General features: G+C 39.6%; 1 protein-coding gene across 6 annotated transcripts in view; it reads right to left on the bottom strand.

Annotated features, from left to right (window-relative positions):
- Positions 1 to 1,607: 1,607 nt before the first annotated feature.
- Bivm (basic, immunoglobulin-like variable motif containing) overlaps positions 1,608 to 14,486 on the bottom strand; it is a 33,595-nt gene continuing 20,716 nt past the window's right edge. For all 6 annotated transcript variants that reach the window (XM_031367376.1, XM_031367381.1, XM_031367378.1 and 3 more), the window contains 4 exons: positions 10,829 to 10,961; positions 8,983 to 9,069; positions 4,707 to 4,803; positions 1,608 to 3,760 (listed from right to left, as the gene is read on the bottom strand). In XM_031367376.1, the coding sequence (XP_031223236.1) occupies positions 3,467 to 3,760; positions 4,707 to 4,803; positions 8,983 to 9,069; positions 10,829 to 10,961 (611 nt within the window). In that variant the 3' untranslated portion in view covers positions 1,608 to 3,466. The remainder of the gene's footprint in view (positions 3,761 to 4,706; positions 4,804 to 8,982; positions 9,070 to 10,828; positions 10,962 to 14,486) is intronic.

Here is a 14,486-nt window from a genome sequence, read left to right as displayed (position 1 = left end):
CTCCCCAGGACATTTTGCATCCTGTGGAAAATATTTGGATTAGAGGCCATGCAGATGATAGTTCAGACCGTGTCTGAACTGTGGGATTCACTGTGTATTCAGGTCAGAATTCATGTTGAATTCAAAATTCACATGTTGAACATAAGTACTTCAGAATGTTCATGTATCCAAAGTGATTTTTAGAAAATGATTGTCATAACAATAAGGCCATTAGGTGCCGAAGAGCACATGAACCAGAACTTAACAAAGCATTTCTGTGTCTAACAGAGTCATGATCAGTAATAGATCACAAACATGAAGATATGTGTAAGTCCATGGACATGATTTCCATCTCCCTTTAGAGATACAGAGAGGCTATCAGAGTAGCCTCTAATCCAGTATAACTGCTAATGTAGTAAAAAGGAGTTGGAACATAAAGTGTGCCCACAAATAAAGGAAAGGCCATGGGAGGACAAAAAGGGTGACCATCTGCAAGTCCAAAAGGTAAGAAACCAAATATGCCAAGACCTTGTCTTGGTCTACATAACTGTGAAGAAGAAACAAAACAAAACAAACTTGTTTTTAAGCAACCCAAGTACTTTATTATGAAAGCTCTAGCAAACTAAGAATCTGTATAAGCCTAGGCAAGACGTTTCACCAGTGAAAGCCTCAGTTCTAGCTGGCACGTGGCACGTGTCACTGCCACCAACAGCTGGGATACTGCTCTGATTTCCATATGAAAGCACCTAGAAAGGCATGGCATTAAGATCAGGGCTTTTGTTTTGTTTTTATTTTTAAGTGAAAGATTGACAGGTAGAAATGCTAAGAGTGAAACTGAGTTAAATAATATCATAGATTCTGGAGTGGTTGCCTATGCTCATTCCATGTCTGAAACAAAGCAACTTGAGAAACATTTCAGTTACTATACCTGCTTGGTGTGATGGGATAATATCCCTGTAACTGTAATAGTGAGTAAAGGATTAACAGGCTTTGTAAATGTGGTGGTTTCAAAATCCTTGGCCCCTGGGAAGTGGTACTATTAGGAGGTGTGGTCTTGTTAGAGGAAGTTCATCACCAGGGGTGAGCTTTGAGGTCCTATTCTCAAGCTCCTCTCAGTGTGGAAGAGACCCTTCTTCCTGGATGCCTGTGCAAGACTGTCCTCTCCTGGCTGCCTTCTGATCAGGATGTAGAACTCTCAGCTCCTTCTCCAGGACCATGTCTGCCTGTAGGTTGCCATGCTGATAACAGACTAATCAATTAAAAACACATTTTCAAAATAATAATTATAGCAAGCACTTACATAGCTTTCCTGGCCTTCAACTACTATTATAAATACCATACTCATTAGCCTATCCGCTCTTCCAAACCACTATGAAGGAGGCCATAATCTCACAGGTGAGACAACTTATAATTTCTGAGCCAATCAGTATCTTCATTAGAAGATCTATGAAGACTTCTAAGACAGGTTGACTGGCAAATCAAATAGGAAAGAAATATTACTAGTTTTCAAAAGGAACTATGCAGGAACTCTTACCTACACACCCTGAAAAAAAAAACCTCCCACTAAATTCAAACATTCTGTGCTCTAAGTAACTTTTAACTTTGTAAGCTTAAGTTTTAAGTGGTCGTATGTCTGTCAGTGTTTTTAATAAAGCACATTAGTATACAGGAAATAAATTCATCTTATTTTCCCAGCTGTCACTTTCTTCTTAGTGTTTATATTTTATTTTGCATTTGTATTCTTTTGTCTTAGCTCTTCAAATGTATTTCTTTGAAATATTCAATTGAACTATTAAAAACAGTTTATATTGAAAATACACTTGAATCACAAAAATTCCAACCTTCTTTTTTGTTTTGTTTTTTTTCTGAAACTAATACAAGAAAATTTCCAAATCATGTTGTGAAGTATTAGAGAATCAGTGTTCAAGTACTTGAAAAGTACCAAGCATGGGATGGAAGCCATTGACTTTTCACATTGTTTCAGTAATTATAAAAATTGTAAGATGTTTCTTTTAACACTTATTACATGGAATTAACAAATTACCATATGCTTCACACAGTTACAAGGATACACCTTAACTTAAACATAGACATTAAAATTCATAGGATTAAAAGTAGAAAACAAAACTTTATTTGATGAAAACATTTTCAAAGTTCCAGTGTGAAGTAACAAAATCAACAACCTACAAATCTTTCAGTCCTTTACATTTCAAGCTAAATAATCTCTTCAAAAACAAGACCATTTTCTAACTCTGTAGGTTAAACATATATGAGTGGATAGATGGATATAAAATTCAAGAGAAAGAAATGAATTTTTGTTTTTTAAAAACTGAAAATCTGAAACCTCCCTTTGAGGTGTATTGCAATATGGTTCCAACATACTCAGCACCTTGTAATCACCAAGTTTCTGATTTGAATCCTGGAATGAACCTACGACATGAAAGAACAGCATCATAGAAGTCTATGAGCCACACCTTGGCAGCAAAAGGAAAGCAACAGCAGCTAAAGAGGAGCTCAGAAGTATTGAATTCACACTTCCAAAATATTTAACACACACGTCAAACACCTAATTGCTTGGATGTTTCACAAAAGGAAACGGCTCAGAGTTGAGAATACAAAGTTTTCCTCCAAGTGAGCTGGACATCACCAGCATGTCTTCAGTGCTGTTGTTAACACATGACTCCATTAAGAGACAAGTCAAATGTGACATGTCACAGCACATATTACCATGGATATAGAAACTTTGGATTCCAGTGCTCTGTAACTATATCCCTAAAACAAGGTTTGTTCTAGAACATTAGACTTCGCTCAAGACCTATATTCTTCTTGTAACTATTTCACAGCCATGTGCCAAGTCAAGAGTATCAGGATCAATGACCTTAAGTCACCCATCTATACCTATAGAAAAGGTCAGTTTCTTAAGGATTTTCTGCTTCTTTTTGGAGACTCCTGAGAGTTATTCAAGAAAGCAAAGATGTGAGATGGATACTGTTAGCACTGAAAGAACAACTAGACTAGAAAAATAATTTTAAATTAGTTTTAACCATGAGCAAAAACTAGACCTTGACTGTCCCCATTTTCTTAAGGACAGATGGTGCCTTGGGAATTAAACTATCTGTAATAAATGACTAGGGGTCAAGTTTCAGTAAATCACTTCATGCTTAAGTACTTCAAGTTTTGATGCTGTTAAAAGCATTTGTGTTTTTGCTTTGAAGCAGTTTTGATTGTATTGGATTTTGTGAAACCCTTTGTCCAGGTTGCTTATCTACTTCAACTTTAAAAGGGCAGAATTCTGGGCTTACCTCCCTGTATATTTGAAGCCACCCATAGTAATCCTATGTAGGCTTTTCACTAGAGAACTACAGCGTATGCTTTGTACCACAAAATCTGTTCCTATGGATAGACTTAATAAAACCAGCTGATGTCTTAATTCAGTCCTGTACATAACAGCTGCGTGGGTGACACCAGTGGTTAAGTTTTGGCTTGGTCAGTCATTGCCATTATAATCTCTAAAGCTGTGGTAGCCACTGTTCCTTCTCTCGTGGATGCTAGACATCTTCTTCCATGCTGAGTCCTGGTGGAAACTAGCACTGAAGGACCTGCCCAGACGACCATGCTGCTTCTTGGAGATATTGTCCTCACTCTCAGATTTGGCAATTCCCGGGGCATGTGTGGGAGGTTGTGATTCTTGTGTAATGGTTCCAAATGGAAAGTTCCAAAAGCCAAATCTTTGCCAACTGAGTCTCTGGAATGCTATAATGCAATGCAAATTTCCTCCAACCTGAGAAGGAAAAAAAGATGAAGACAATAAAGAGAAAATAAGTTTGTAAGTTTGTGCGGTCCTTATTGACTCCCTTGAGGTGATGGCGTTATTCTTCCACATGTCTGAAAACACTACTGTTCTGCTTTTGTCAGAGCATGCTAACGTACTCACCTCTCCCGACAGCTGCCCTTACATTATGACAAAGCCCTTAGGGACCAGAGCACTTGTGTCCCACATGCCCTTCCACGGCCTAGAGTCAGCACAGTCACATGCTCACATTCCTGATTTACAAATTAAGATCATGCTTTTGCTTTTCTGTGTGGGTAGTCTCCTCTCCTCTGTTCTACTAAAATCCCATCCTATTCTCCCCCGTGTGTGTGTGTGTGTGTGTGTGTGTGTGTGTGTGTGTGTGTGTGTTTACACAAGACTTTTGAGACATAATCTCAATAGCTTAAGATAGCATGAAAATCCTCTCGCCTAAGAGCTGAGATTACAAGCATGTGCTACCACTCTCAGCTTCATTTATACCAAGAGGTTGCATACTCTTATATCTGTTTCTGAAAGCTTCTTTCTGTAGTCATACTTGATCATAATTTACCCAACTTGAGCCAAGACTATGGAATTCAACCAAGGCATGTCAAGTCTCAATCTACACCTGAGAATAAAAAGTTGAACGTTATTGTGCAAGAAATTTATATTCAGATAAAGCACTTAGTACAACACAGCCTACATAAGAGTGATTAGCATTTTAAGCCATTCTACCATTACTGCAGTACTGCGTGTCATTTCCTTATGACTATCTTTAGCTGGAAGTTTAAAGTTAGCCTGAATCCTTAAAATAATCTTACTTTTCTGACTAAGGTAGTTTGAACTTGGTTTCTGTTATTTACCAAGACAAGATTATTAATAAAATATTGCATTCTGGTCATTCAGCAAGTTACTTCCAATGTAGTAGTATTCTTACCTTCTTTGTTTTCCGGAACTGCAGCCCCCTCTCTAGATGTCGGATATCTAAGAATTCTGGATTTTGAGTGTTTAGATCAGTGACAATATCTGCCCATCTATAGTAAGAAAAAGGACAGTTGTCTTTAGGTCCAAAGTACCACTGTAGTAAAGCTTTTTCCATGAGCAAGCTGCCACAATAATTGGTGATTGTTCTCTTAGGCCAGCATTGTTCCATCGACTGGTCTTTAAAAGCTTCTTTTGTGTGTGTGAATGACAGTTGTGGTTGTCAATTACTGTCAATGGTCTCAGTTTATAATTGGTCCTATTCTTGTATGTCAACCAGGTAATACCTGGCAGGCTAAAGCAGTAGCATGCTACACTTTCTATTAGACTCAAGTCAGTTTATTTTCTTGGGGGGGGCGACATGGGGTGTGACTTTATATGTTGTATAAGCTGGCCTTGAACCTCTTGGTTTACAGGATCCTTTTGCCTCATTTACCAATGTGCTACTATGTGCCACATCTGACAGAATTACTAATAAACAATATACTAATAAAATGCTTGTGGAGAAAAATCAAAGCAAGTTTTATACAAATAAGTAAATTTGGTAAAGATGTGAAAATCAAGGTCTATATGGTAAAATCAGGGAGTTCTTTTTCTTTATATAATCAGTGACAACACAAAATGAAATTTTTAAATCAATTTACAATAGGAAGAATCATTTAAAGGACATGTATGAGTTCATATGAAAAATCAAAATCACTGCTAAAGGAAATTAGAGTTCTGAGTATGTGATGATACAGTCCTTGATGTTAGCTTGTAACAGTCCATGTCAATATGATGTCAATTCTCCCTGAACTACACCATGAATTTTCAGATTGTGTCAGTCTGTGTGTGTGTATGCACAGGCAATAGTGAGAAAGAGCAAAGGTGTGTGTCAGGAGCCATCATAGGACAAGCTAATAACTACCAGGTAATCTTCCTGAGATGGTCTACCTCAGATTATAATCCATAACAGATTTGCTCACATAGGCAAGGCCCAGGAGAAAATCATTTTAGAAAATATTCCTGCTATTAATATGTTTCTCCTGTTATTATTAAACATATATAACAATCAGTAGGTATTAGCCCACCCTATTGAGCAGATCTCTGCAGATTTACGAAGATGTACTGTCTTGTAGTAATGATAAATAGACAAATAGATGACTTCTTAATTCTTAATGATGATCCTATAAGAATTCCTAAAATTTCCCTCAACAGAGGAATGGATACAGAAACTGTGGTACATTTACACAATGGAGTACTACTCAGCTATTAAAAACAGTGAGTTTATGAAATTCTTAAGGAAATGGATGGTGCTGGAGAATATCATCCTGAGTGAGATAACATAATCACAAAAGAATACACATGGTATGTACTCACTGTTAAGTAGATATTAGCCCAGAAGCTCATAATACCCAAGATACAATCCACAAACCACAAGAAACTCAAGAAGAAGGAAGACCAACATGTGGATACTTCAATCCTTCTTAGAAGGGGGAACAAAATACCCATGGAAGGAGTTGAAGAGACAAACTATGGAGCAGAGACTGAAGGAAGGACAATCCAGAGACTGCTCCACCTGGGAATCCTTCCCATATTCAATCACCAAACCCAGACACTATTGTGGATGCCAGAAAGTGCTGACTGACAGGAGCCTGATATAGCTGTCTCCTGAGAGGCTCTGACAGTGCCCAACTAATACAGAAGTAGAGGCTCACAGCTATCCATTGGACTGAGCACAAGGTCCCCATTGAAGGAGCTAGAGAAAGGACCCAAGGAGCTGAAGGGTTTGCAGCCCCTTAGGACAAACAACAATATGACCTAACTAGTACCCTCAGAGCTCCCAGGGACTAAACCACCAACCAAAGAGTACACATGGTGGGATTCATGGCTCCAGCTGCATATGTGGCAGAGGATGGCCTAGTCAGTCATCAATGAGTGGAGAGCCCCTTGGCTCTGTGAAGGTTCTATGCCCCAATGTAGAGGAATACCAGGGCCAGGAAGCCAGAGAGGGTGGGTTGTTGAGCAGGGGAGGGGAGAGGGAACAGGGTTTTGTTTTGTTTTGGTTTGGTTTTTGTTTGTTTTTTTCCCCAGAGGGAAAACTGGGAAAGGAGATATCATTTGAAATGTAAATAAAGAAAATATCTACTAAAAAAAAAGAATTCCTAAAATTATATCAGTACTTATTAAGCTCTTTTATAGTGGGACTGTCATTAGGTCCCTTCTGATAGTCAAAACTGCAATGAGAACTATGTCAGTCTCCCAGTTAATTGCTTCTAGATAGTAACCAGATTTTCTACTACTCAGAGCACATTTCAAGAGGTTGTAAAACCATTAACCAAGGTAATAAAAAGGGAACTAATAATTTATTATAGGTGCTAGGACAGAAGAGAAAATATTGACAGGGCTAATCTATATAAACCTTCACTAATAACTTAGCTACGGTTTTTAATTTTCAGTGAACCTGTGGAGCTGTGACAGGTGATGAATGTTTAGCCAGATAATTATTCCACATGGATATACATGTAAACATTCTCTGTTGTAAACTTCTTATTCTATTTATGATTTGAACTTATGTAAACTTGTGAACTTTAACCATGTGATCATATATTCTGAAAGGTGTTTAAGTGCTGAGGACAAAGAGAAGAATCAGAACTGAACTGAGAACCTCTTTAGACAAAACATTGTTTAGTCAGATATGAGCAGAACTTAAGAGAGAGCAGAAGAAGCAGGCAGGCTGCCTCTTAGCATGAGACAGAGCAGGTCTATTCTTCAGGCAAGCTTAGTCTTATTAAAAGGAACAAAGCTTTCATCTTACAAACTTGAGTTTAACTCATTTAGCATTAAAAGGGTAGAAGCTTTTTCTTTCTCTATGCAATAAAGATTGGAGCTCATTTTTCATCCAGAATGAGTGAGTTCTTTCTGCACGGGTGCTTGGTCTTTTGCTTCAAATGCATATGTAAGTATGGATGTGTGTGTGTAAGTATGGAATTGTGAGAATGTATGCAAGCTGGATCTAACTGGTTTGAATGGATATGTATAAATATGCATGGGTGAATCTGTGAATTCATCACATGAATTCATGTGAGTTTATGCATATTTGCTTATGTAAAGTTTTTCCTCCTGTGAGCATTAGTCTCTTCTCCTGGTATAATAGAAGTTTATTGATCCAAAGGGAAAATTTTTTCCTGCCCCACTTAGGATTTTTCTGCTTTTGCCCTTTTTCTTGGAGCCCTTTCATAGGTAACTTTTTACACCTTAGTAATAAATGCTATCATCACTTTTCAAAGTGTCCCTTTTTCTTCCTGAGACTTCTACTAGCAGGCTGAAAGTTAGAGCCCATGCAGTTCCTGCTGAGATAGAACAAAGGCCACATTACTTAATCTCTCACTGTTAGGCTACATGTTCAATCGTGTAAATTGACAGCTTTTTACCCTCAGAGTTAGCAAGAAAGTCTTTAGGACTTTTAGAAGCTATCACCAGCATTTTAGTACAGTTAGAGAGCTACAATGTCCGGAGACCTTCAGTCTTTAGAGCCACACCAGAGTCCTACTCTATGTCCTGTCTCAATCCTCTCTGGGCCAGGAGGCTCTCAGCAGGTGTGGGGAAACAGAGAAGGGGAGAGAAAAAGAGACTAACAGGGGGAGGGAAGAAGGGAAGGAGGTGGGGAGGGAGGAAGGGAGGGAGGGAGGGAGGGCAGGTAAGCACATGCACATGCCATTCTGTATGTCTGGAGTTTGGAAAATAACTATCAACAATTGGTTCTCTCATTCTATCATGTTGATTCCTGGGCTCTAACTCAGATCATCAGGCCTGTAATACACAAGCACCTGTATCTGGTAAGCTACCACGCTAGTCCTAAAGATTTCATTTTAATCAAATATGCATCAGAACTTTTAGCAGAAATGAACCAATTCTAAATTTTTTAGAGAAAAAAATCTTAATATGTTACTTATATGGGAAAGAAGACAGACAGAGAGAGAGAGAAAGAGAGAGAGAGAGAGAGAGAGAGAGAGAGAGAGAGAGAGAGAGAAGAAAATCATAACTGTGGTGATGGGAAACAGCTGGCTAGTTGGAGAGAACTAGAATGTAGCAGAACTTTCTGTAGCAAACTGTACCGGTAATGACCACACAGATGTGCACATTTATCTGCATGCATCTAGTTACACAATTTTGATCTGTTCTTTCAGTGAAGGAACTATTACCCCAATTTAAAAAAAAAAAAAAAAACCATAAATGCTTCTTAAACATACCTTTTACAGTGAATAGCAGGATGTTTTCTACTTGACTCTCCAATTAAAATCCAGTATTCTACTTCTTGTGATGAGAGGGGGCCCCGGCTAAAAAGAAAATGCATTCACAATTCAGCTTGATAAATGGCATTCACTCCTCCACAGAATGCTGTTTGAACTAAAATACACTAAAACTCAAAGATGACTTTGTTAATCTAGGATGGATATGAGAATTTAGGTTTGGACTCACTCTAGCAATCCTTGAATTAGGTTTGGACCTTATTACTTCCATATTCAAAATCTAGGGTTATAAGCATTTTTACATATTACCCTCTTGGATCAGAGGAGGTGAGGATGGTTTTAAACACAGTGTTCCAGTCCCATCCCTGGAAATTCTAATTCAAGTCTGGGAAGGAGCATGGAGATTTGCATAATTTTTTTTTTAGATTTATTTTATTTATTTTATGTGTATGAGTACACTGTAGCTGTACAGATGGCTGTGAGCCATCATGTGTGTGGCTGCTGGGAAATGAACTCAGGACCTCTGCCAGCCCTGCTCACTCCAGACCCCTTTCCCTCCAGCATAATTCACTGTAGCTGTCTTCAGATGCACCAGAAGAGGGCATCAGATCTCATTACGGGTGGCTGTGAGCCACCATGTGGTTGGCTGGGATCCAAAATCAGGACCTTCGGAAGAGCAGTCAGTGCTCTTACCCACTGAGCCTTCTCACCAGCCCGATTTGCATAATTTTTAAGAAAAATAATCAGAGGGTTCACAGGCGCAGGCATTCACTGGTGAAGCCCAACTGTTAAAGGGACAGAGCAGTAGAAGTCAGAGCATATTTTACATTTGGTAGGGACCTGAAGGAAGGGAAAAGCATAGGCTGGAATCATCAAAGAAGTGCAAAAGTGCCCCTCGCTCCAGAAAGCGAAAAGAACATGCCAGGAGTTGGAGGGAAAGCAGTTTTATTCTTGCTCCTCATACACAAGCAGTGTTCAGCCTCCTGAGTCCTCCAGCTTCTGCTCACCTGTTTTAGGCACCACATCCAAGGACCTTTGAGTGGGACTCCAGGGACCCATGGCCTCCAGTACATAAAAACCCTTCAGTCCTAAAGGCCAAGCAAGCCACATTCTCCAGCCAGAATCTGGGCCCTCACTGAAGAGAGAACTTCCAAGGCCCTCCGGTTCTGTCCATCCTCTCTCGTCGCTAATCTCACCAAGCCAAGTGTGAATCAGCCAGCGAGTCAGTGGGGTAAGACAGTCATGCCACCCGCTCTTAAAAATAACCTCTGTTTTCAGGTCCCTTCTGAAGGAACTTGGTAAAGAGAACAACATTCAAACTCAGCACCCTTCTGTTGAACACTTCTCCTTCAAAGAGACAGAAGTGTGTGTGTGTGTGTGTGTGTGTGTGTGTGTGTGTGTGTGTGTGTGTGTGTAAAGCAAGAGGCAAATATAACCAAGAAGATTAGAGACAAACCTGGTCCTGAGCTCCCTTGGAAAGAAAATCCTAACCATTCCTTCGTTCTTCACTATGAGCATAGAAGGTGCTTTTTAATGTACTTAGTTGTAGCACTCGACACAAGGACACGTAAGGCAATGGAGAGGACACTGGGCGTAACACGGGAAGGCCCCTGCATCTGTGTCTCACAGTCATAAAAGTGGTACGTCAGAAGGCTTTGTCTTACAATGACTGAGAACAGCTTTGAGGTGCAATCAGTCCTGCCGAACGTATGCACACTCAGTTTAAATAAGACACATTACCAAGCTTCCCAGTTTCTAAGAGACTAGAATTTGTTCAATTCCCAAAATTACTTTGTACATCAAATTTTCCGAGGGATGTGCCTTTATCAAGTATGGAAATGCTTACCTGAATGCTTTATTAGCTTTAACAGGGGTTGCTTCAAAGCCAATTGGACAAAAATAATGATTTTGGCAATGATAGATATAAGCCAGGGACTCGTCTTTCAGTCCTCGGGTCAACTTGGATAAGGCCCCTGGAGCTACAAAAACAAAACCAGACAAACTGAAGAACGCAAAGCAATGCCCACATTTAATACAGAGGACTAGTTAAGGACTAAAAGATAGAATTTGGAATACACTGAAATTCTGAGTTTCATAGAGGGAATGAGACGCTACCAATGTGGGCAAAAACATGAATTAATTTACTTTTAGTTTTAGATAAACTCAGTAGCAAAACAAGTGGAACATGTCCTTGCTTATCAGAACTTTCTAAGAATATACCAAGTTGTCTAAACTATTCAATGATTGTGTAAAACCCAGTAATTGAACAATCACAGTCTTAGCTTTTCGGCTTGTGAGCATCTCTCACTACCAGCTTCTGAATGAGCATGCCCAAGTGAAACGTGTGTCTATAAACTCTCATATATAAACTAAGTCTACAAAAGATTTATGAGAGAACCTTAAATCAGGTTAAATTATAGACATTCTAATGTCTAGATGAAACATCTACATCCAACTTAAAGTTTACTAATGCATATGAATAAACACAAACCTTAAATAACAAACTACAACACACACACACACACACACACTCATGCACTCACACTCGCACCCACTCCCACAACTGCCACACAATAGCACTCACATCTGCCACATAATAACAAATTTTATCACTGTATTGGTTCGTTTTTGTGTCACACAAGCTACAGTCATTTGAAAGGAGGAAACATTGATTTAGAAAATCTCTTCATTAGAGTTGCCTGTAGGGAAGCCTGTAGAGCATTTTCTAATTGGTAATTGATGTGGGGGGGCCCAGCCCACTGTGGGTGGTGCCGTCCCTGGGCCGGTGGTTCTGGATTCTATTTAAAAAGTAGTCTGAGCAATCCACAGGGAGCAGGAAAGTAAGCAGCATTCCTCTATGGTCTCCAGGTTCCTACCCTTTTGAGTTCCTGCTTTGGCCTCGCTCAGTGGATGGTGATTCAGGACACACCAGCCACATGCCCCCCTAAGTAGCTTTGGTCATGGTTTTCATCACAGCAATAGAAACACTAAGAAATTGTCTTTCTACACCCGCCACACAGATGAAAGCCAGCAGCTTTTCCACACGCATCACACAGAACAAAGGCATCAGCTTTGCAGTCAGGCTGGAGTTACACAACTGTTTCTCCTCATCTGTTGCCCATCACTGTAATAGCTGTCAAGTGATTTCCCAAAGTATTAGCATAAGGAACATAATTTTATCAGCACTCAGTACTCAAAGCCATTAACTGAGATTTCATTAACTTCCATTCCTGGAAGAACTTAAATTATTCATTAACAAGTAGTCCATTAAAACTGGAAACCCTAAAAAAAGCAAGCTGAGAGCCTGCGTGGTATGCTCACAGCGACCGATCGACTTTCTGGCCACTGATGACCACCAGGGTCTGCTAGCCAGTGTCGGCAGCAGCTCCACAGAGGCTGCTTCACCGAGGTTCTGGGGTGGGAGCTCTGCCGACGCGTATGTTAATATTTCTGTCTGAACTCTGAAGTTCCATCTAGGCAAGTCCACGTAAATGTCCACTTCCAGGGAGATCAGCACAGATGGGAGTCCTCTCTACTAAAATCTCTACTTCACAAAGACCAATAATGATTAGCTACTCTGCAGGATTGAGTTGTTTTCCCTCAAATCTTAAAAACTGACCCCCTTGGCAGTTTAGATGAAGAATTTTTAGTAATAAATTCAGAACAGTCTTTCATCACCAAAAAAGATCATGATTGTAAACAGATTCCAGATAGTGGATTAAGATAACTTTACTCTGTATACTCAAACATTGTAAAAGATGACTATTACCACCATTGCCATAGAAAAACTCCTGAGATGTTTTTAAATTTAAATTAATCAATGAAAAGCTTTCTCAGATAACTGAAAATACTGTTTTGCAATAATACTTGAACTCAAAGCCTCTAGTTATGTTAGGCAAGCTCTACCTCTGAGTACAGGGTAAGTTCTGGTATTTCACTGTTTAAGACAGAATCTCACTCTTTCTCCCAAGTACTAACCAGGCTAGACCTTCTGAGATCAGGCAAGATCCACTCATTCAAAGATTTAAGGCCATAGACAAGGTCTTACTCATTAGTTCAGGCTAGCCTGAAGCACAATATGAAGCCCCAGGCTGGTCTTGTTTGCAGAGCAATCCTGCTATCTTAGCCTCCTCAGTGCTTGGACTACAGGCATTGAGCCAATATGCCTGGCATCCCAGACAGATTCAATAAAAGAGATTCTTGCCAGCCATAGTGGCACATGCCTTTAAGCCCAGAACTCAGGAATCCAAGGCAGGTGGACTTCTGTGACTTCAAGGCCAGCCCAGAGCTCTACAAGAGCAAGTTTCAGACCAGCCAGAGCTACACAGAGAAACCCTGTCTCAAAACAAATAAATGAATGAATGAAAGAAACAAAGACAAAATTCAGGATTCCAGGGAAGAAAGAAAGAAAGGAAGGGAGGTAAGGAGGGAGGAAGGAAGGAAGGTAGGAAGGAAGGAAGAAAGGAAGGAAAGAAGGAACAAGAGGGAGAGAAAGAAAAATAAGGATTCTAGGGGCAGATGAAAAGGATAACAAAGCCTGCCCTCTTGGCAATCACATAATTTTGTCTGTTGCAAACACTCTTACCATGTCCTAGTTTTCCAAATGCCATGACATGGGTTTTCTTCTATGGAATAATGTTTCTAGCATTGTTAAATATGATATATAACATCTGTACACATGATTTCTAGTAATAGAATGTTTATTCTTGTTTCTCCAAGGTATACAACATTCTTCATATGTTTTCAAGATCAGCAAACTCATTCTTAAAGCAGAGCTACTGTCGCCAAAATAAGTGTACAACAAGCAGTTCTCTTCCATGACCTCCCTTTCAGGCCTTTAAGTGGAATCTTCAGGTTTCATCTGAGCACAATTAGAAAATGACCAAATCTCCTCTCAATGCAAAAATCAAACTCCTGGTAAAGAGGCCACATACCACCTCGTTGTTAAGACTTCAATAAAGTCTTCCTAGAGCCCAGTCTGAGTGGCTGGCCTTGGAGGTCTGTGGCTGGGAACTAAGAATTTGCATTTCTAACAAGTTTAGAGTAAATGAAGATTTTCATTTAACTTATGAGTGCCTAGTAACTCTATCAGATACCATATGGAAGCAAGACAAGTTCTAGCATGGAAGATGAAAGAGCTAATGTTAAGACATCACAAATGGGTATAGAAGTCAGAGGAATCAAGAAGGGATGGCATTCAAGATGAACTTAATGAAGAGTTGGAGTTTTAGCAATCAAGACAGAGGAAGGAGCATAAGGAGAGGCAAATCCACAGGGGAACATACATGGAGACACTAGTTAAGAATGTAGAGTATGGGCTGGAGAGATGGCTCAGTGGCTAAGAGCACTGACTTCTCTTCCAAAGGTCCTGAGTTCAATTCCCAGCAACCACATGGTGACTCACAACCATCTACAATGGGATTTGATGCCCTCTTCTGGGGTATCTGAAGACAGCTACACTGTATTCACACACATGCAATAAATAAATAAATCTTAAAAAAAAA

This window comes from Mastomys coucha, unplaced genomic scaffold, assembly GCF_008632895.1.
Source record: "Mastomys coucha isolate ucsf_1 unplaced genomic scaffold, UCSF_Mcou_1 pScaffold14, whole genome shotgun sequence".
Classification (NCBI taxonomy): domain Eukaryota; kingdom Metazoa; phylum Chordata; class Mammalia; order Rodentia; family Muridae; genus Mastomys; species Mastomys coucha.
This window is presented reverse-complemented; position numbering and strand designations above follow the sequence as displayed.